Source organism: Lissotriton helveticus, chromosome 3_1 (assembly GCF_964261635.1).
Source record: "Lissotriton helveticus chromosome 3_1, aLisHel1.1, whole genome shotgun sequence".
In the NCBI taxonomy this organism is placed as follows: Eukaryota; Metazoa; Chordata; class Amphibia; order Caudata; family Salamandridae; genus Lissotriton; species Lissotriton helveticus.
The window spans coordinates 1,527,317,151-1,527,339,421 of record NC_136061.1 but is presented as its reverse complement, the minus strand read 5'-3'; the positions used below and the strand labels follow the sequence as shown (position 1 = coordinate 1,527,339,421).

The window sequence follows — 22,271 nt, the reverse complement described above, 5'->3', positions numbered from 1 at the left end:
CTTGCTTTATGTTCACGCGCAGGAGCGCTTTCCCTTTCATTTTTGCTTGGTTGTCTCGCGCTGGAGCGACTCCCGCTGGTTATCCTTGTCAGAAGCTGATTGATGCCAGAACACCAAAAACAACATAATCACTGCTGTCACCGAGACACCCGCAAGCTCCACACCTTTAACAAGCCTCTGCATCCTGGCTCCCTTCCCTGCGTCCATCTCATCCCTGCTGGGTCTTTCACTCCACGAGGGTCAGGTGGGTACAGGGGCGGGCGCTCTTGTCGTCTCTGCGGAATAGCTGCACAAGCAAAGGTAAGTCTTGTGGGGTACCCGACATTTATTTCAAGGTTTTGCGGCGACAACTCACTGTGCCCTATTTGTTCATAAAAGCTACCTGTTGTTAATTTCTACTTTGTTCCACCATCTCCGGATGACATTACCTTTAAGTGGGAAGAATCAATACTCATGTAATGAGATAGTGCTTTGGTTCTAAGGCAATGTGAGGTTTAAATCAACTGTGCTCTAATATGCTGCAAATGTAACACATTTGCTCATACCATAATGAATCTGCAGTTGTAGTGATTTTCTATGTGAAAATAGTGTATATAAACACATGGTTTTGGGGGCGAGCCAGAAGACTTTCCTCAAGTCTTAGGTGATGCTAGAGATTCTGTCCATTTTGCTTTTGATTTTGCTGCTCACTTGGGATTTAAATATTTTTGTAATGCTCTATTTGCTGATAGCCTTTATGGCAATTATTCTGTATCTCATTTTGATTCTTTTGTTTTAAAGATTTCACTGATCCATAACTCAGTTTTTGAGTGGCCCCTGTTACTGGACTGAAGTATTGATATTTTAGTTTTATTGGGAGGTGTCTTACCAGGGGGCACTTTGACTCCTGAAATTGAATTTTAACACCATCTTGGATTCACCCAATTATGGATGTTCTCTTGGGATAAAGTATTGGAGTGTCAAAATTGTGAGTTCCCATGTGCCCACAAATTTGTGGTAGCAGAGGATGGTTGTGAGTTAAGAGCACCACCTTTCAACTTTACAGATTTCCCTTCTTTTTGTCATAAGGAGAGGGCAGTCCGCATGTCACTAGTGTCGGTGGATTTTCAAGTATGAATTTTCATGGTAGATTTTTCAGAGTTCCTGACTTGCAGTGCTATACCTGAACAAAAAGGACTGTAAATATGAGTAGGGCAGAATGATCCTGGTGATTGAGAGTGTTTGGAATGCTATTGTAGTGTGGGGACTTGTGCTGCATGATGCACTGTTATGCTCTATGTGAGATTTTAGGTTGTGTCATATTGAATCTGGGTTCAATTGGTGGTTTGAGCACTGTGATTTTGATGTACTTTTCTTATTTGTGATTTACGTCAAAGACGTTTTGGTTATTATTATTGTTTGGCTTGGTTATTAGATCCATTGAAATTAAAGATATTTAGATATTATTATTGAACTTATCTGCTTTGTATAAACGTAGTTTGTTTAATGAGGCAGCATATACTCACAGATCGGGATTTTTCTGAAGTAACAATGTTTTTCCTTTTCAAGAGTTTGTGTGCCTAATCTGGGTTTGTGTCTTTTCTTCTTTGGTGCACAGAAGTCGATACACTACCCAAAGGTGGATTGCCATTGGACGGGAGTCTGCTTTAGTGTGGATTGAATTTAACAGGTGATGCGGAGGTACTACACTTGTTTCTATAGTTTGCAAGGCCCACTTAGTTCTCACTCATTTACTTTCTCCTATTTGGGTTGAACACACAAGACTAATTTTGGTATATTTAGTGTGTGTTCATTGGAAATGGCTGTGTAATTGTTTTCTCATTCATGAAGAAATTGTGCTGCGATTGATTAGTGAGCCTAGGAGTTGCATTGAGATTTTAAGAGATGTCACCACAGAGTCACACTGTCATTGGTTAGTTGGTGTCAAAGCCACACTGTGATTGGTTGACCTTTGACATAGCTACGCTGGGATTCGTCATTGTTCACTAGCTTGTTTTGTCCAATTTTCTTTATTATTTTGAGTGAGAATACCAGGTGCTGGGTTAAAAAACCTAAACAGTCCTAACTTATCTGTTATGGAGGGACAGGTGTAAGCAATGATGATGATCATTGTGTTTTATACATGTACCTGGATTCACGACTGGCATGAATAAACCTCTTGTGATAAGGATTTGCAGTTTTCTTTAGAGGATACCTTTAACATTAGAAAGCTAGAATGCTTGAGGTAGATCATGAATGATAGAAAGCCATTACCTAGACCTACACAGTTTGAGTCATTAAACAAATTGAATCAGATGGCTACTGAGAAGAAGAGAAATAAAATGAATAAGCAGATGAAGGGTTAATTTTGACAGTGGCTGAAAGGCATTTGTGATGCTGGAGAGAGGATATAATAGAGGGAATCAGAGTTATTCATGCCACAGTCAACATACACAAAGAAAGGTGATGAATAGATAAAAAGAAAGGAGATGAGGGAAATAGAGAGAAGCAAAATTGAGAACAAGACTCAGGTGAGGAGGATAACTTCTTAAATGATCTTTTGAATTTTAGACCTCCTCCATACACTGATGGGATCTAGAGACAGGGACAGAGTTCTGTGGTACCTGATAGGGGTGCAGAGGGAGAGGGTAGCAATGAATAAGCACATGGATTGACTGCGTTTACAGTTGCGGGTGCTTCAGCTGTGCCCTTTCTGAGAATACATCAACAGTTGTGCAGAGTATTAGTAAATATACTACTGTTCTCTCTACAGTCTCAAGTGACATACCTGTTGCTGTTCCTACTGAGTCTTCTAAAGAGAGAGCTATTAATGGTTGGCTTTTGAAAATTGAATTTGGAGAAATTTTGCAGGGGAGAATTGATTTAAATAGATTGGTGACATATAATATAGATGAAATTAGATATTTGATCAGATAAGAAGATGTGAGAAGAAAGCAGGCTTGTGGAGTCTAAGGTTGAGATCAATAGAATGAGAAATGTACAGACAAATTTCAAAATGGATTTGATCAATGATGACATAAAAGAGTTCGGCTTGGTGGCTTTATAAGCAAACATTAAAGGTCTGTTTGAGAAGCTAAAGGACTTGAGGAATTTTAGGACATACAGAGAAAAGTGGAAGAAGAAGGTTAATACTAAAATGAAAGCTCCAGAGACAGGAAAAAAACCAAAGGGGTTTGTTACTGGTTCTGATTTAGAGTTTGTTTCAGAATTTCCTCTAAGAGAAGTACATGGAGGTAAATATGTACATGTTCCTTCTACAAGAGGTAATGTTTATACCTTCATGTTGAATTTTCCAAAACTGCGAGAGGAACTTGAGAAATCGTACCAGGAGGTTCATAGATTGACACATGTTCCAGAGATAATTTGGACTGATTTGGGTGCGATATTTGAGATTGTTGTTCCTAGTAATTTGTGATGCGAGTGTAAGGTTGCTTGGCCGACTGAGAACCCATCTAGAGTTGTGCCTAGTAATGCTCTATCTGAGGTAGCTGCTGAAAAGCAGAGAGCAATGATAGAGCATTAACAAAAAGGCACTGGAGAGAGAAATTACCTGGTTAAATATTTTGAGATCTAAACAAGAGCTGAAGGAATCAGTGTATGTCAATTATTAGAGGTTCATGTACAATTCTAAGAAGCACAGTGGAGTTGAAGATCCCAAGAAAGATGGTGCTAGCTCTGTTGTGTCTGCTGTTGATATGGACTTGCATCTTGAGCCTAGTTCTCATATTCAAAAGAGTGTGATGGGCTGGCAGGCTAAGGGTACTGAGGAGATCCTCCATACAAAGCAGAGAAAGATGAAGGTGTGTCAGAAAAGTGGCATTAATCAGACGATGAGGTCTGATATGGGTTACGTGACATCTAATCATTCTGGAATTAATGGAGTGCCTCAGATGCAAGGTTTGAGAATGGGAAATTAGATGGTGCAGATGCAAGGTAGTGAAAGGGGGTGTGGGTAATAATTACAGAATGACACTGCTTTTCACTTGTCCAGCCAAATCAGTCACTGGAACAGGGAATGTAACAGAATCCAGGTCAAATCCAGAATGATTTTGCACCCAAGTTGATGCGGAATGTGAATCAGATTCAAACACAATCAGTATCCCCAGCCCAACCAGCGGCTGTGCAGAATGTGCAAAATTGAGAGCAGATTCCTATTACTATGCCTATAGTTCCAGTGTTACAGAAAAGCATGAGAAACAACATGACTTACATTCCAGGATACCAGCAGTATCCCCTGATTATGAATAACGATTTTCTTCAGTATTTCCCAGAGACGAACTCAAATGACAGTGTCTGGGAGGAAAGGAGGATTGCTTACTTGGAGCAGTTCAGGAGGTAGACCAAAGTGGCCCTTTCTTGATGGATACAGGAGCTACCAACTCTACAGTTTGTCCTGTGGAGGTTTCAAACCTATGCTCCTCTGGAACTGAAGTCCAAGCTGCAGGCATTAGCAACATATTGTTAATCAGGTTACAGCAGATGCCACTGTTAAAATAGGTTCAATGGAAAATAATCATCATTCATATTGTGTCATTCAAGTCCTATCAATTTGTTTGGAAGAGATGTGCTATGCAAAATGAACTGTGCGATTTATTGTGCACCAGATGTTGTTGCAATTGAAACCCAATATGAAGATTCAGTCTTTAAAATCAAAGCGCATGATTCAAAAGTTCAGCTTATCCCAGTTTTTACTATCAATGATTTGCCGCTGTGTTTCACAGGAAAAAAGATAGAACTGATAAAAAAAGTGCAAAGCCTGTCAAGAATAAATGTAACATCAAATGCAGTTTTCCCAAGAAATTGACAATATAAACTTTCAAAAGAGGCAGAAAAAGGAATGAACCCTCTCACTGAGACAATTATGAAACAGGGAATTCTGCAGTAAGTGCTTGAAGGTCCAAGCGGCAAATAGAGAATTGTTCAGGACCATCGAAAAATAAATGAAATAGTGATTCCATGTTGTACTGACTACTGCAGCAATTTTGCTCCAGATTCCAACACATGCAGAATGGTATACAGTCATCTACTTATACAAAACATTCTTTTCTATTGCTCTGAATGTAAATGTAAATGTAAATGTACAGGAATTTATATAGCGCAAATCACCAAGCGGTTTCTAAGCGCTTGCTTAGGGAACCCGTCCTGGTATTCCCCTGTGAGATAACCCCGGCAGGGTATCCGCAAGGTGAAAGCCAGGCATCCCGCCACGAGGGGCCGTTGTGGAGATTAAGCAAGCTATTGCCCAGAGTCGCAGAGTGTGAACCCGTGAATCGAGTAGGCACCGGAGCGAGAATTGTCGAGTCCATGGACATTTTAAGACTCAAGACCCCGCCGAGCCGGGAATTGAACCCTGGTCCCGGGCTGACCTCTGCTTCCAGGTCTGCCTCCTCTAACCAGTGAGCCACACTTCTCCACAATGAGGATAGTCAATTTGTTTTCACGTTCCAGTTCCCAAAAAAGTTCTTATTTGGTGTTGGATCCCACAGTTGTATACTAAATGTCCTTTGATTTTTAGGCAGATCCTAAAGATAGATTTGTAGAGTTTGCAGTTGCCCTGAAATTCAGTCCTAGTTCAATACATAGATGACCTACTGGTGGCATCTAAGACAAAACAAGTCTATAATCGTCATAAAATTGCACAATTGAGTAATTTAGGTGGGGGCACGAACGGACGGTGCCACCGCCTGTCGATTATGCAACTACCGCAGAGAGTCATGGTTACACCTACTATGTTGCTGTCCAAAGTTGGCCAGCGATCGTCATCGTTTGCTGCGCCCGGCCTTACGGAATCTAGGCCATAGAACCTACAGAGAGGCCTCGGACTGGTGCTTCTCAGAAACTACGACCTGCCTATTAGCCATGGTCGGTAAGCTCACCCACCAAGTCAAAATGGCTCTCGAACTCCATCAAAAGGCCATGGATCCTAAGAGTCTTGACACTGTGCAAGGAGCACCATCTGGAGCACAAACGAGTGTCAGTCTACAGCTAACTTAGGGAACTCCCGCTAAGTAACTGGAACAACTGGACCCAGAAACTATACCAGGGTCGGACAAGGGTCCAATGAAGAACCCATCCTTGGTGATGCGCAGTGAAAACGTTCATGTCAAACCTCCACACTTTCCCAAGACTCTAATTGGCGTGAAGCTAAGGAACAGACAGAAACTTTCCGTCTTCTAATAGAACTTTAATTGGACAAAAAAGGGGCAAAATTAGCCATTATTCTATTTTAAAGTTGTACATATGGTTTTACTGGCCGACGGGCACATGGGGGGGGGGTGATGTTCTTTGTGTTTTATACTGTAAAGATTTTAAGTAATCGCACAGTTTAATAAATAAATCTCAGTAGTGAGTAATTTAGGTGATAATGGTCACAAGGTGACCCCCACAAGAATTCCGTATTGTAAGAAACAAGTGATTTATCTTGGTCATCACATTGAGAAAGGGGCAAGGAAAGTCTCATAAGAATGTGTTTTTGCAAATTCTGAAGATGAGTACTCTAAACACCCAGAGGGGGATGTGAATGTTGCTTGGAATTGTTGGATACTGTCGTTGTAGATTTCAAACTTTTCTTTGATCGTAAAGCTAGTCCACAGGGACATCTGAGAACGAGTTCCATTTGATGGAAAATATTTAGAGACCTTTTGAGTTTTGAGGGAAAAGGTGTGTAATGCACCCGCCCTTGGAATGGTGTTTACAATATGAAGTTTCAACTTTACTGTCATGAAAGAGGTGGGTGTGCTCTTTCAATCCTTACTCAAAAACATGGTGAATCATGAGGCCGGTGACCTACCTGTCAGCTATGTTAGATTCAATAGCTGCAAGTCTTCCTGTTTGTTTGATAGTGGTTGCCACTGTTAGCATTGGAATTGACCAAAGGAATAGTGGTGGAACACATATTAATTGTGTTTGTTCCACATTATGTTGAGGTTTTGCTGACCAGTACATGGGCTCAGCAATTGAAAAACAATTATCTGATCAGATAAAAACAAATTATAATGGCAGCTAAGAATATGTATATTAAAAGGTGTAATTACCTAAATCCTGCAATGCTGCTTCCTGTTCAAGACAGTAATGAAGACAAAGGGCCCAATTCACAGAACTAACTGAAGACAAAATCCTAAACTTACTACTTTTGGTATTCACAGAAGGCATTTAGTAGTAGTAAAGTTAGGATTTTGTCTTAAGTCTGTCTTAAGTCTGTCCTAAGGCTGTCCTAAGTCTGTCTTAAGTCTGTCTTAAGTCTGTCGTAAGTCTGTCCTAAGTCTGTCCTAAGTCTGTCCTTGTCTAGAAGAACACTAGGGAGGCCCATTCCAAGTCGTACTTGTGACTAACTCTTCTGTGAAGTGTGTTTTGGAATCCCACAGTGGATCAATGCCACTCACACAAGAAGAGTGTAAGTGGCTGATGAAAAAGTGGTCACAACAACCACTGCTGCTTCACAGAGTAAAGCTCAAATTCTCAGTATGATTCTACAGGAGGATAAAGAAATGTTTAAAAAAAATGAAGTTGCTGATGAAAGTGAAAATCCTGGGGAAGGCACTAGTAGCAGTGGTCAATTTCAAATTGAGGGTCAGAGTGAAGAGCTGCTGCAAAGTCAGAAACGGCAGCAAGAAGAAATAGTCTCTGATACAATCAGAGTAAGTCTCCAGTTGAAAATCCAAGTCTCAAGAACTCCCAGAGGGAGAAAGCAGTTCAAAGTGAGACGCGTTGCTGATGCTGATTAACACACAAGTCCATCAGTGAGAGAAGAAAATTTAGCAATAGTCACAAGTGAAGAATATGCAAGAGTTGAGATAGCAAAGGCAGTAAAGTGAACCTGAAAAGAAAACACTGGCAAAATGAAGAGTAAATTAAATCAAAGAAGAGTCTGAAGCTATTGGAATCGACCCAGAGAACAGTAAGAGTTGGTCACCAGATGCTAAAAGACTAGTAAGAAAGAGAATTCCAAAATAGTAAGTGTGCTTCACCTGAATGAGAGTCTGTGTCTGAAGAAGAAGAAAAGTTGGATATAGAACTGCAGTGTAATAAACTGTTGCAAATTCATTTTTGAAAAAGAATGTAAAGAGGAAGATCCACTTTGAACTTTGAGAGAAAAGACTGACAGTTGTGAAATTAGTAAGAACATTGCAAAGATTTCAGATGAAAAAGAGAGTTTGAGAATATGAATGATGTGAACTTAACTAAAAGAGCGGATATAAAAATGTCCCTTTTGAAGTTTATTTTGATTCAAAATTTTGATTACTTACGAAAAAGAAAAAAAAACATTTCTATTATTATTTTTAAAGAACATTTTTGTTGATGTTTGGAATTCTAAGTTCCTTTTTGTTTTTGATCTCAATGGAAATGGCATTTAGCAAACGTTGCAATATTATTGGCTTAATCTCCATAATAATGACGCTTATAGTTTTAGTTGTTATACTGCTGTGCCTCCATTCTTCGGTGGGATATGTCCCCATAGACGTTATATTAACTAAAGTACATAATGATGTTGGATCCAATACATTGATACATAAGGGAAGTTTAGTTAGTGGATTTAATGATAATGTTTATACTACAATTTTGGGTGAGCATGTGGCTATTATGAGGGTTATGGATTATTTTGTGTGTACTTTTTTCCCTTCTTCTGCAGGTCTTATGGTTTCACTTGTAGTGTGGTTATTAGCATATTTATTAAATAAGAGTTTCTATTGTCTTATCTGTAAGGTTTCAAAGTTTTGCTGGAAAACCTTCCTATTTACGAAGATGCTGAAGACAGGTTAAAATATGATACATTACTGAATACAGTTGCACAAATTAACAATAATACTAATACAACTAAAAGGGAGTATGTGTGCAATTTAGGTAAAGAGTAGTGTGAGTTTCTTAGGGAATATAACAACAGAAGAGTGAAAATTGTGAGAGATTGGAAAGATGAAAAGAAGACAAGAGAGTAGATTAAGAACAAGGAAGAATTTAGGTGTTCAAATTTGCATCCGAGATTGAGAATGAAGCATGAAAGGGTGAATTGTGTATGGTGGGTGTGCTGTGAAACTACAGGAGTTAACAAGTGAATATGTGGGTGAAATTGAGTGTGAGAGGTTATATTGTTAGTGGTCATTTTCTAGTTGGTGAAGAACCACCTTTTAAAGGGATGTATTATGTGTGTAGTAAGACTTTTTTTCAATGTGCCTCATAATTCAGTGGGTTCTTGATACCTTGCTTTCGTGTTTCCTAGAGTCTACCTTATGAATAGAATTAATGATGATGTTGGTTTAAAGCAAGTGAAATGTGGGTTTGGACAAATAGCATTAGATATATTAGGAGCTATGATTCCATCTATAGGTGTGGCTATGAGTGATGTGAAAATTAGACAGTTGTCTATGCTTGACGACTTGCTTGGTTCTAATACTGCCAGTGTCTTAATGCAGATTAATTCTCAACTAATCCCAATGCAGGCGATGATTATGCAAAACCGAATAGCACTTGAAATTCTTCTCTCGAAGGAAGGTAGTGTTGAAGGGTTTTGAATGTTAGGGAGTGCTGCAACTTAATACCCGATAACAATAGGTTTATTAACGCATATGTATCAAAATGTTGTACTGAAGTTCAAACCTTAGAGGAGCAGAGCTGTGAGAAACAGTAGGTTCCTGGGTTAGTGAGATAGAAAAGGGGTTTAGTAAGTTTGGTCAATAGTTCGATAGTCTGGGAGGGGGTATGGTTAGGTTGTTTTTACCCATGTAATCATTGTATTGATTTGCACAATTGTTTTGCTTCTCTTATTCAAATTTTCTGAGTATTTATTTTAAAAATCTGTGTATATGAAAGAAAAGAGGATTGTCAAAGATGAAAAGGGAATAATTTGAAATGTAGGGTGCCAGAGATTGTGTTTACAATCAGCTGACATTGATGGAAGAATTGACCTGAAGAGCAGAAAGTGGGGCAGACTGTGTTCTAATTATGGACTAATTGGAATTATTTATGATTTTTTTTGGTGATTATATGAAATAATCAGAGGAGAGAAGTTATTAGGGAGTTTTTGTGCAACTATGTTTTTGTGCAGTTATACCAACATGCAGAATGTGGATTTATACATGATTACACAAATATACACTGATATAGTACTATTATCGTTAAAACAAACTTCCTATGATGTTTACAAATATATTTTTCTGACCCTTGTTAACTAGGCCTCTATTTGGACCTAGCAGCCACTTGTTCAAAATTGATGTCTCCCTTGTCTTCCACATGCACATTTCACAAGTTGTCATTTTTGTAATACACAGCCAAACAGAGTCATGTTTGGTTATTTCCATGGGCATTGTTCATACTGGTCTCGACTAATCTTCCCTCATTCTACAAAACTGTAACCTTACTTCACGGTCCTTCTACTAAGTCACTGGACCCTACTCATTCAATAATAGATTTCTGTTGTTCATGTATCTAGTTTGTTACAACACTTCAGGGTAGCATCAGCATAGAGTGGGCAGAATCATTGTTTATGTAGAGGGATAGCGCTTAGATACTAAAGAAATGTGACACATAATATAACCATTCATTGATTTTTTGAGGATATACCACATTTGATCATACCATAATGAATCTTTGGTTTTATTGATTTCCTATTAATAAATAGTGTATATAAATTCTTGATTTTGGGATGTGCCAGGAGACTTTCCTGAAGCCTTAGGTGCTGCTAGGGATGCTGTTTGTTTAGCTTTTAATTTTGCTTCCCTCTTGGGGTTTAGTATATTTTAGATTCTGCTCTTCTTTGGAATGCTTTATTTGCTGATAGACGTTATGTCAATTACTCTGTTTCGCCTTTTTAAATCTTTCTAATAATTCCACTGATCTGTAACTCAGCTATTAAGTGGGCAGGTTTGCCTAATTATTGTATTACTGATTTTTTTTATGTTTTGGGAGGTGTCTTATCTCAGGAGCACATTGCCTCATTAGACTGAGGTTTTACACCATCTCTGATTCATCAAACTGTGGGAGTTCTGCTGAGGTAAACTTTTACGGTGTCAGAATTGTGACAGCCCCTTCTCACATGCACGCATAGGCACAGTACCTGTCCATACACCCAGGTGATCCCTCTTTGCACTGACAAAGGCCATGGGCTGCTGGATTGTCTTTACCTGTGGCCAGTGTTTCTGTCTACATCCCACAGTGAATGGCCAACGTCTGTGGACAGCTGTGTTGGGTGACAGATCGGCTGATAATATTAGTGTCCATGATTTATAGAACAGTGTTAGTAAATGAATACATCAATTTAATGAACTGATTCTTAAGAACATTGAGTGACTCTAGTTTTCATAATAAAGATACTATCTTAACCTTAGCTAACATCTCGCCCTTCCATATACTCTTTCCAACCTCAAACATGTTTTATATTCCCACATAATATAATGTACAACATAATGTACAATATCATAAATTACATCCACAATTAAAACATATGAACATTCACATGTATGAGGTCAAATATCTTTAACAACACACATTATACAATTTATGATAGTGTACATTGTGTTTGTACAATGTAATAATCTAAATAGCAATTTTCCACACATTTTGAGGAATTGAGCCCTTAATTTGATTATCTGGTTAACAAAATCATTTATTTGAAAACAATTTTATACAGTTTATACTGTGACAAACCTTACATTTGCTTTGTGAGTCTCTAAAAATTATATAGAGAATTCCAACCACTCAAGGCTAATTTGTTGTTAATAATGATATGGAATTAGGCTCTTCTCTTACACTTCCCACCCCCATGCAAGGTCACGGTGAAAAGGGATGTGCAGTTCAGTTTATTAATTTTGGCAGCATTACAGGTTTTCATGTCCACTATATATGTATACTTTTGTCTACGTCTTCATAGAACAGTTATCCCTATAGAGCATTTAAGGAGATCTGTGTGGACACAAGTTGGGGCACATTGGGGCTCCAATCTGAAAGGCTTGGATTAAGAAGCCCATATGAAGACTTTTATATAGGATATTCCAGCTATGAATTACACGCTATAAGGAATCATCACAGCCTCAAGAAGCATAATGACGTTTTCATGACCATACAAAAGCTACCAAGATGCAACTTTCAGTACCTTTAGGATTTCACTTACTTGTAATGCTTGAGCAACTTAGATGCCTCCACTTTGTCTGGAATTTATCAAGAGTTGTGGTGAGGGTGTGGCATAGGGTGGATCTCGATGAGGTCTAGGGGGCCAAGAAGAGTGTGAGAGCTACAGGGCTGGGCACATACCTTAAAATGCCTGAGCACCTTGGATGCCTCCTCTTGGTCAGGGATGCTGAGCCACATGTTGGGAAAGGACGTAGAATTGTAGCTGAGCCCCGCACACATCTGTAGCTGCACCGGTTCACAGGACACCTCTGGAGGCAGGGCGAGAGAGGCTCTTTGAGATACTGGGGTGTAGAGTAGAACATTTCAATCATAATGAATGGACAGCTGCTTGAAATGCGAGCTTTGAAAAATAAAGAAAGAATAGGCAGCACGGAGAGTCACAGCAGATAAACAAGTCAGAGAGTGAAACCATCTGCAATACAGAGAGCAAGACTGTAGGAAGAGAAGCCTGGCAGGGGTAGAGAGAGAGATTGTGATAGATGAGTGAGAAGGAGAAAGCAGTGTTATGGAGATTAGATAAGAGAAAGAAAAGTGGAGGTGGGCTTCCAGATGAGAGAGAGAGAGAAGAGAGAGAGAGAGAGAGAGAGAGAGAGAGAGAGAGAGAGAGAGAGAGAGAGGGGAGAGAGAGAGGGAGGTAGAGATCATGCTTCAATGAAAGAATAAAGGAGAAACTAGTAGTGAGAAAGGGAGAGAAAGAAAGACACACAGACAGACTGAGTTGGAGAGTGTCTGTGAGAGAGAGGATTAGAAAGAGATGAGAGGGATAGTGAAAGAGAGAAACAGATAGGCCGAGAGAGCAACATCAGTTCTTCCTAATCCTCATGATTGCCTATTACAAAGTACATGATGGAGCTACCCTCAACCTACTCATGCCCAATATATCTGGACCTGTTCAATTTATTTCCTTCTCTGGTAGGGAGGACACGTTTATGCTCACTACCCACCCAACAGCATGTGTTCCCAAATCTAAAACAGAACTAAATGCTCTCATTAAACGGGCTCATCAATATACAGTCTCATAGTAAACAAGACCTGTAAACAACAGACCTTCTAATAGAGTCTGATTGTGACCAACACCAGATATGAGTCCCATTCGATAACCACTTTCGATACTCTGATCCCTCCTGGATTCAATATCATCCAGGAAAACAAAGAATGGGAAAGGAAGTGCTTATGTTTTGTCCCTGATCTTCATGAAAACCCTAGCCTTAAGAATTTCTCCTTCACGAGTATATTACATAATGTTCTTTCAATCTGAATAGCTCATTCCCATTTTATATTATCCACCACCCCTACAATCCCCTGGGACAACCACTTATTTCCATTAAATCACCAGCAAAAACATTGTCATGGGCAGACTTAACTTTTGCAGATGGTGCCCACTGGCACTCATTTTTGGGGACCGCCACTTATTTTTCTGCTACATTTACTGCAAGCAAGACAAGGAAAAGCACACCACGTAGAAAGACAAAAGAAGAGAAAGATGGCAACAAGTCAGAAATTGAGAAAGCAGGAACCTGCAAAAGTGAGATAAAGGGGCAAGGAGGGTTTGATAGTGGATTAAAAAGGCCTGTGCTGGATTAAAGACCACAGAGCCGCAGTATTTGGTGTGCAGACATTTGATTGTATTAGCCTCTGGCTCCTCACCAAACCTTTGGGCAACATCCCTTTCTTGTTTACAAATTAATCACTGATCATGGTAGACTTTACGCTGTGGGTAGGCAGCCTACCATGCTCACAGCTGAATGATAACATGATCACTTCGGGCTTGTTTCAAATGCTGTATGTCCCATATATATTGGCAGGCCATAATATGTAGTCACGCTGAACACCGAGTATGAATTATTATCTGTGCTGCTGCAGTTTTGGTGGAACCATTCTTTGATCAACCCTTTTTCACAAGCTTCTAGTATTGGCCTCTCCCTTATGCCAAGTTGGAGGTAATTCCTGGTCAAACCAAATATCTGAATAATATCAAGAACAGTGAAACAATCTTTATAAATCCGTAAATGGGAAGCGTCCCATTTGTTTGCATTTTAGACATTCTTTACCTCCTTCCAAAACAAGATACCAGCCACACTTGACAAGCTGGCACCACACCATCTTGAAAACAAATGCCTAATGTCAAATCACAAACAAGTGGTATAGAAGTGATGTAGCATTAATGAAAAGAAAATGCCCAATTCTTGAGTCATTTGTTTTTGTTTGAAACAGACAAACTTATCTGAAATACTCAGAGAAGGGGTTTCACAAGTCAGTAAATCAAGCAAAAACTCACCCACCTTGCCAAGTACATCAATTAGGTCCACAGTCAGACAGGGGAGAGCTTCAGCATCTTCCAAGAAATGTTTAACTCAGAAGTACTGAAAAGTTCAACCTGGTCCATTCAGCAACATTGTGAAGATCTGCTGGACCTCTTTGAGGCAAGGATCAAAAGAACTCATGAATCCAGCTCCAACAACTCAATCCAGTAATCTTTTCAATGTCTTATTCCTCCTCCTCTTCCTGACCTCCTTCAACCCCTCATCAGAAGAAATAGTAAAACAACTGTCCTCCAAACTCCAAGTAGAACGCTGCCTATCTGCATTTATGAAGAAAGCCATCCCACCCCTCGAAGCTGACCCAACAATCCTAATTAACATCTCTCTCCTAGATAACACAGTGCCAGACCCCCAAAACACATAATAATAATAACACTTATCCTGAAGAAACTGATGAGAGACTCTCAGATGCTGCCCAGCTACAGACCAATTTCAAACCTACCATACCCGAGCAAAATAATCAGACAACTTTATGTCGAAGAGAACCTCACACTAACGATCACCAAATAAGCATTCTGATCTTTCCGAAGTACAAAATCGTTGCTGGCTAATACATGGGACGATTTTCTTGTCACAGTTGACGAAGTCCAGAAAGCTGCTCTAATCCTCCTTGACACTCAGCTGCTTACGATGTGGTTGACCACACTATCTTGCTGAGCAGGCTCAAGGAGCAGATAAGGGTTTCAAGAATGGCACCTGGAAGAATTTGTTCATTTTTATCTCCATAAGTCTCAACAAATGCATATAGGCTCTTCAGTTTCGGCCTTCTTTAAAGTGCACTGTGGACTACTAGAGAGTTTGTGACTTTTCCACTTCACTTCAATTTATACATTCTTTTCTTGGCTAAAGAATTAGACCATCATCAGATTGATGACATGCAGATACACACATACACGTCCACCTTGAGAAAAGCGTGTAGGCTGTCTAGGCTATGCCTACTTTTGGATGAAGGACAGCCACCTTTTTCTGAGAGAAGCAAAGACTGAGGCCCTATTTGAAGGAGGGGCTGGGTCACAGTCACCTCCATTCAAATTGCCTTCTAACCTGCTCTCTCCCCAACCCTTCCTTTAAGGTCAGAAAATATGGGATGATCTTTGATTTCGATATGAACTGCACATCACACGTCAACGCTGTGGTGTAGAGAACCAACATTGACTTTCTCTTGCTAAATCTTTCCACTCCTTCAAAATAAACTCCAGTCCAAATAGGGATTACCTATGTTCTACTTATGGGAAGGCTGGATTCCTGTGACATTGTTTATATCAGCCTCCTATTAGCCTACTGCTAGAATATGTCTACACTAACATGAATGTGATCACATTAAGCCAGTGCTAAAAGGGCTCTTTTGGGTCCCCACTAAACCCAGGATCAAGTTAAAACCCTTATGCATTAGGCACCATATTAGAGCAATGGTCCACAATACCCATAGGATCCACCATGCCTTTGTGTTACAGCTGCTAATCTGTGCTAATCGACAGCACATCTGGTCAAACAAAGCCCATTTATGAAAAGATTATGGGTTCTCAAGGTCAAATATTATGGAACAGCCTGACATAGAAAGCAAAGAGTGAGAGACATTAAAGAGAGAACAAAAGAAAAAAGAGTGAGAAAGATGGATAGAGAGGTAGAGTAAAGAGGCAGGAAGAGAAAGAGTGCAAGAAGGATAGGGAGCAGAAGTGTGAAAAGGAAGTTGAAAGACATGGATAGTGAGAGGGAGCAAGAGAGGGTGAGGACATTTCAGAGTAAAGGAGAAAGACATCGAGAGAGAGCTAGACATCAAGAGATAAGCTTAGGAATGGCTTTACTGGTGATTGGTTAAGAGAGAAGGGTGCAGGCTGTAGAATGGAGTTTGAGGTGATAAGAGCCCACATACCAAATACTGGGTACGAACTGTTGGAGCAGTTATGCTCATCACTGCCATCGGGGCAGTCGTTCCAGCCATCACACACCCACTGCATGGACAAGCACTCACTGTTTCCGCAGGAAAATTCAGAGGGGCCACAGGTGTCTGAAGAGAAGGAGAAATCCCATTAATGCCACCTTGGAAGGGCCCACGAGGAAGACACTGCACAGTTACTTGGATGAAGAGTGCAGGGGGTGACAAGCCTTGGTGTAAACATTGACTATATCCATAACTGATGAGGTGTGGCTCATGGTCTGGAGCACACTCGATACCAGCTCAGGACAATGTCTAAGAGACAGACCTGTCATGAAGCAGACTCTGCCCAGACACACTGGGCACTAGGCATAGCTCAGATTGCTGAATGGACCAGTCAACCTCTGAAGATACCATCTCCCAACATTGGGTCCACAAAAAGAGCCATGCCTCTCCCGGGATCTTCCTCATATCCCAAACCAAAGCTTGCTACTTGCATTAAAGCTTCCATAGGATGGGGCCTTCAGTACTCACGGTCAGTCATGTTTCGGGCATTGTATGTAGCCATGAATCCCTCATCTGAGACTCCTTCGTCAGCTACAAACAGGACGGTCATGAAGTGCTGTGAGGAGGTGAGAGGGGGTGGTAGGTCAGAACCACAGAACCTGCCAGGGGAGAGGGAGAGAGATGAAAAGTGAGGAGAGAAGAGAGAACAAGAGAGGAGGTTAGTATTTGAGCAGTGTAGTTTTGATTCCCATTCTGAGATACTGTAGGAGTGCATCATAATCATGCATAGTCAGCACTCGAATATATTCTGTGTGAATAATGTTATGAGGGTAAATGGAGTACTGCATATTTAAATTACTCCACGTGAATATTGATGAGACTTTTAATTGTGTGCAGTGAATGTGACTCATAAAGGTCTATGTGACATTTACATATAAATGTGACAGGAGGAGTTCACGTTTAAAATGTGTCTCATTGTGAGGTTAATAAAATAGAATGTAAATATTTAGACTAATGTTTAAACATTTTTACGTGTAACAAGAATTATTTTCATGCAGGTACAGTTGGAATGACATCTTCACAATTCTCTACAATTTATTCATATATTAAGGAACTGCATTTATTATTTGCATAGAAATGTACACTTATTCTGTAACCCTGCGCACTACAAATTTGACATGAGAGTGGGCCTGGAGAAACGGTTCAGTTCACGCTCACGTTTAAAATCTAACATGTAGTTCGTATTTAACCTTCAACATAAAATGCGTTTGCTTGTATTTTGTTTTCACTGCAGATGTGGACAAAGCTTCATTAGTTAGCATAGAAGGGTTTTGTTTACATTAGATAGCAAGGTATGAGAAGATGAAGTTTGGCAAGGAGAAACACAGTAACGAGCAAGGAGATGAGTTATCATGGAGGAAGAAAAGAATGACCAAGGACAAATGAAGTAGCAACTTATTGATGTGGGAAAGGTGGTGCAAGTATCCACTTGTGCAGGAATCAGTATAAGTACTAGAGAAAGTCACATGAGATTGTCCACCTTAAATTGATATTTTATGCTGGAACTAAGTGCGGGACAGCGAGACATCTTAGGACTTCACGGGGAGCAGATCTATGCCTCTGCTTGGGTGGCTTTATGCTACGTGACTCATGGGTGGAGTGCCTTCTGCAGAAGACTCTTACAGCTGACACCTTTCTAATTTCACCTTTATTCAATGCTTCTTAGTTTAGGGTTGTCCCTTTAAGGCAGTGTAGGGAGAGATACCTTGCTCATGCTTACTTTTGAGAATCATTTGATGCAGTTTAATACGCAATTCTTTTTCCTGATTATTTTCCATGTCATTATAGAGTTAGTTGCCTGCTTTGTGCTGTATAGAGTGAATCTCTTTAGGACATATAGACTCATATTCTTTGTTCTGTATTTCCTTACGATAATGTTGATACTGCTCTATATCAATTTGTTTCTAAATTTATAATTACATTTTACAAATCCCAGTTTTAGTTGTCGAGTGGATTATTGTGTGACCAAAATGGTTACACTATTGAAATCAAATTGTGATTGTTTTCTCCCTCTTACTTCTCAAGGTGCTACAAACACCATCTGATTGAAGATAAAGGTTTAAGTGGGGCTAAGCTCTCACAGTATACAAAGAGAGAGATGTGGCCAACATAACTATGAGGTTCACACATAGGAATGATCTCTCTGTCCAAGAGACTGCTATCTTATACTGTGCGCATGCAGAAGACCTCTTTTCTCTGACCATGGAATGGATTATTGTCCGAGATACACATGTTCCTACCTGCCTAGGAGGCTGGTGGCACCAATCCCTGCACTGTCATGCACCTCCACAAAGTCAAAGTTGCAGTTGTTCTGTGACTCAAGGCTGAAGTTATGAAAATGGAGCTCAATCACATGACCTTCGGGAACTGAGATGCTCCACATACAAATCTGGAAGGAAAAGGTATCATTGTAAGATTAACCATGGCACCGGAATGACTGCACACATGACACTGGAATGACTCATCAAAGATACAGATAGTATGACTTTATTCTGGCGCGTAGCTTCAAGGGATTAGTTTGGAGTGTGAAGCCCCCCAAATAAATACATTCTTGACTTGGTAGTTGAGTCTGGGAGCCCTAAGTCAGGTCTTCTATGTCTGTTTTTCTGGTCATCCTGATTTCAATAAGAGGTTTTAATTTGTTCATATTTTTTAATCACACACTTACATGTATTTAGGCCCAGGTATTCCAAGATTTTCTGTCTGGTTGCGTCACTTTTTTGACACAGTCCTGATACAAAATCCTTTTTGGTATTTACAAAGCCATGCACATGTTGATTTTTTTGGCTTTCTATGCCAAAGTAACACAACACAGCACATTGAGCTGCCATGCATTACTTTGCATCAGGTACGCATTCCATGGGTGGTGCATCGGTGTTCCTGTGCATTCACCGATGGATGTTGATGCTAACCCATACTTATATAGGTCCAGATTTGCAAAGAATTCATGTCTGGGTTGGGTCACTTTTTGATGCACCCAGACACAAAACCCTTTTTTGGTATTTACAAAGCCATGCAAATGTTGATTTGGTTAGCTTGGTAAGAAAAAGTAATGCAACTCAAGAAATTGCACTGCCTTGTGTTACTTTGCATCAGGTATGTGTTCTATGGGTGCATAGACATTCCTGTGCATCCATTCATACATTTTGATGCAAAACTATATTTACAAAGAGCTGTAGACATGGGTTTGCACAAAAATAGTGTGCCTGAAGGAGTATGGCATAACAAGGAGAAATATCGTTATTTGTTATTTCCTCTTCACATGCAGTGGTAGGCTGAAAACTATGCCAGTGTCAGGTTTCCAGGCATAGTACTGGCCATCAAACACCCAAAAGGTGATGGGGCAAATGCTTGCAAGCAATCAAACCACTGTCAATCCCTCGAAGTAGCATTCCAAACCACAGTTTTTTTCACTTTGCCACTCTAGAGAGAGGGCCAGTTTCAGGAGTTTTTTAAATGGAGTAGAGGTAGGCAGGGTGGTGAAGGCCTTAACAGTGCCTGCCAAATTTAGAGATGTTCGTCAGCCTGGCCGACATCTCCATAAATTGTCAGAAACTGACATTCCTGTCAATGTAGGATAAGTTTAAGGGGTGACTCCATCAAACATAATGGCTGGCCGTCAAACTTTTCCAAAGTTTTTTATTTTTCAAAAACAAAATCCCAAGGTGGGAGATTGTTTTTGAAGAAAAAAAAACATATTACCCTCACACCAGTTTTCTCCCATGATGTGAGGTATTTTTCTTTTTTTCAACTGACCGTCCACTCTGAATAGGATGAATGGTTGGATGGTTTACTTCTCATAGCGCTTATTCTATCGGACCGTCGGATGATGTTTTACACTGACCTAGTACATTTTACTCCTTCATCGTAAAACGTACTTTTTGCCTGACTCAAAACCACTTTTGAGTTTGGCGGAAAGGGTGCAACAGAGTACCTGTCCACCAAACTCTACATCAGCTCCAGAGGCCCACCTTGTGCAATCATTACTGACTCTGCTTATGGGAATAGTCCATCCTGAACCTTGGTTACCTCACACAGTCACCATGTGGCCTACTGCTTAATTAGCTGGGAAATTTGAGATTCAACCACCGCCTCCGAATATCACTGGCTTCCACCCTTCTTCACCCAAATGCATTGGAATCTATATACAAGTCTTGATCTGTAACTGTTATGTGTTGAGAAATAATTTTAATCCAAAAGTAATGTGATGTAGCATTGGTTGGACAATAATGCACCATGTAGTGAATAGCAATAAGTTTATGTGTTAATGAACAATTTTGAAACCATCAAAAATTTGATGTTTACAGTTGACTGCAAAAAAGTATTGAATATAATAGCCTACAGGCTCCCCCAGTAGTGTGCTTCATTTCTAGAGCACCTTTAGGTGAACTAGGGTGGAAGACATATAATAACGGGGATGGGCAGGCTCCGTCATGAAGCAGCACCGACAATTTGTTTAAAAGGTATACAGGGATCACATTGGAATGCAGGATAATACCTTAATAATAAAATTTACATAGGTTTCTGCTCACACATTTTACCCCGCACTCCTATCAAAACATGTCTTTTGAAGATATAGCGCACATTACGGCCGACCAGGCAGAAAGCAAAGCATGTACCACACAAGAAGCATCAACGATTTACTCACTCATTGAGGAAGTTAGGACATTGTGTTGGTCGCCTCTGAAGCCTCTGAAGAAGGGTGTAATCACCCAAAATGCATTGGGATCTACATACAAGTTGTACATAACAGTGTTATGTGTTGAGAAATCATTCTAATCCAAAATGAATGTGATGTAACATTGGTTAGCATATAATGTACCATGTAGTGTATTACAGTTTGTTTATGTGTTAATGAACAATTTTGAAACCATCAAAAATGTGGTGTGTACAGTTGATTGTAACTGCAAAAATGTATTGAATATATTAGCTTATCGGCAGCAGCAGCCCATGCAGGTAAGAGCGGTGGGGCCAGGTGGGGGGATTTTGACATGACGCTGAGGGAAAATTAATTATTTATTTAATTTTCCTTTGTGGTCGCCTGTCAAATCCCTCCCTCAACCCGACCCTACCACCCTACCGCTCTTATCTGCACGGACCCTTAGCTGCCTACGGGCTCTTCCAGTAGTGTAGTTAATTTCTAGAGGACCTTTAGGTGAACTATGGTGGCAGGTCTTCCGAAACTTGCCACATTGTTACTCAAAAATTTCCAGTGACCGTTTACAGTTGCACACAAGCTACTATACTTGAGACAGCCTTCTGCCCTCTGGATGAGTGGTGTGAATGACACCCAGGAAAGGGACTGCCTTTGTAAGAGGTGTGACTTCCTCCTGGCATGATAGCCAAACAGGGTAGGATGCCAAAAGGCGAGTTTCAAAGGGGAGGCCGCCTTTGAAGAGCAAATGGTAGTCACACACAAAAGGGGCTGCTCTTTTGTTTTAAACAGACAGGCTGTCATTGTGGACACAGAGGGGGGAGCCATTGCCAAACCAGTTTTCTGTGGGCATGTAGCCCCCAGATACCACACCTCTCGGATGGGCAAGGGAGCACCTCATGCCAAGGGAAGGGTTCTGCCATATTGGGGATGGGCAGAATTGTGCATTCTGGGCTAGATTATATGAAATTTCACATGGAGTCGTCACTAGACAGAAGGGGACCTGATAGCCCATTGGCTAGTAGTAACAGCATCCCCCAAAGCACCCCGGCCACCCAGACATCAGCTCAAACCTGTATTTGATCGAGGACCAAAGGACTGCCCTGCTATTCCCTGGACCCAGCAAAGACAGAATGTGCCAAAGACTGGACTAAACCTGCTGAGCCTTGGGCTACCAAAGAGAGGACTGGGCCTGTGGAGTTCCCCTTGACTAAAAGTCATCCCCAAGCCACAG

At 40.4% G+C, this 22,271-nt stretch overlaps 1 protein-coding gene across 1 annotated transcript in view; it reads right to left on the bottom strand.

Moving 5' to 3' along the window:
- Positions 1-22,271, bottom strand: part of MFRP (membrane frizzled-related protein) — a 153,744-nt gene that overhangs the window by 39,448 nt on the left and 92,025 nt on the right. Inside the window, exons 9-12 of the mRNA XM_078683938.1 lie at positions 18,624-18,772; positions 16,852-16,982; positions 16,315-16,449; positions 12,241-12,368 (exon numbers count right to left, since the gene is read on the bottom strand). Of these exons, the coding sequence (XP_078540064.1) occupies positions 12,241-12,368; positions 16,315-16,449; positions 16,852-16,982; positions 18,624-18,772 (543 nt within the window). The remainder of the gene's footprint in view (positions 1-12,240; positions 12,369-16,314; positions 16,450-16,851; positions 16,983-18,623; positions 18,773-22,271) is intronic.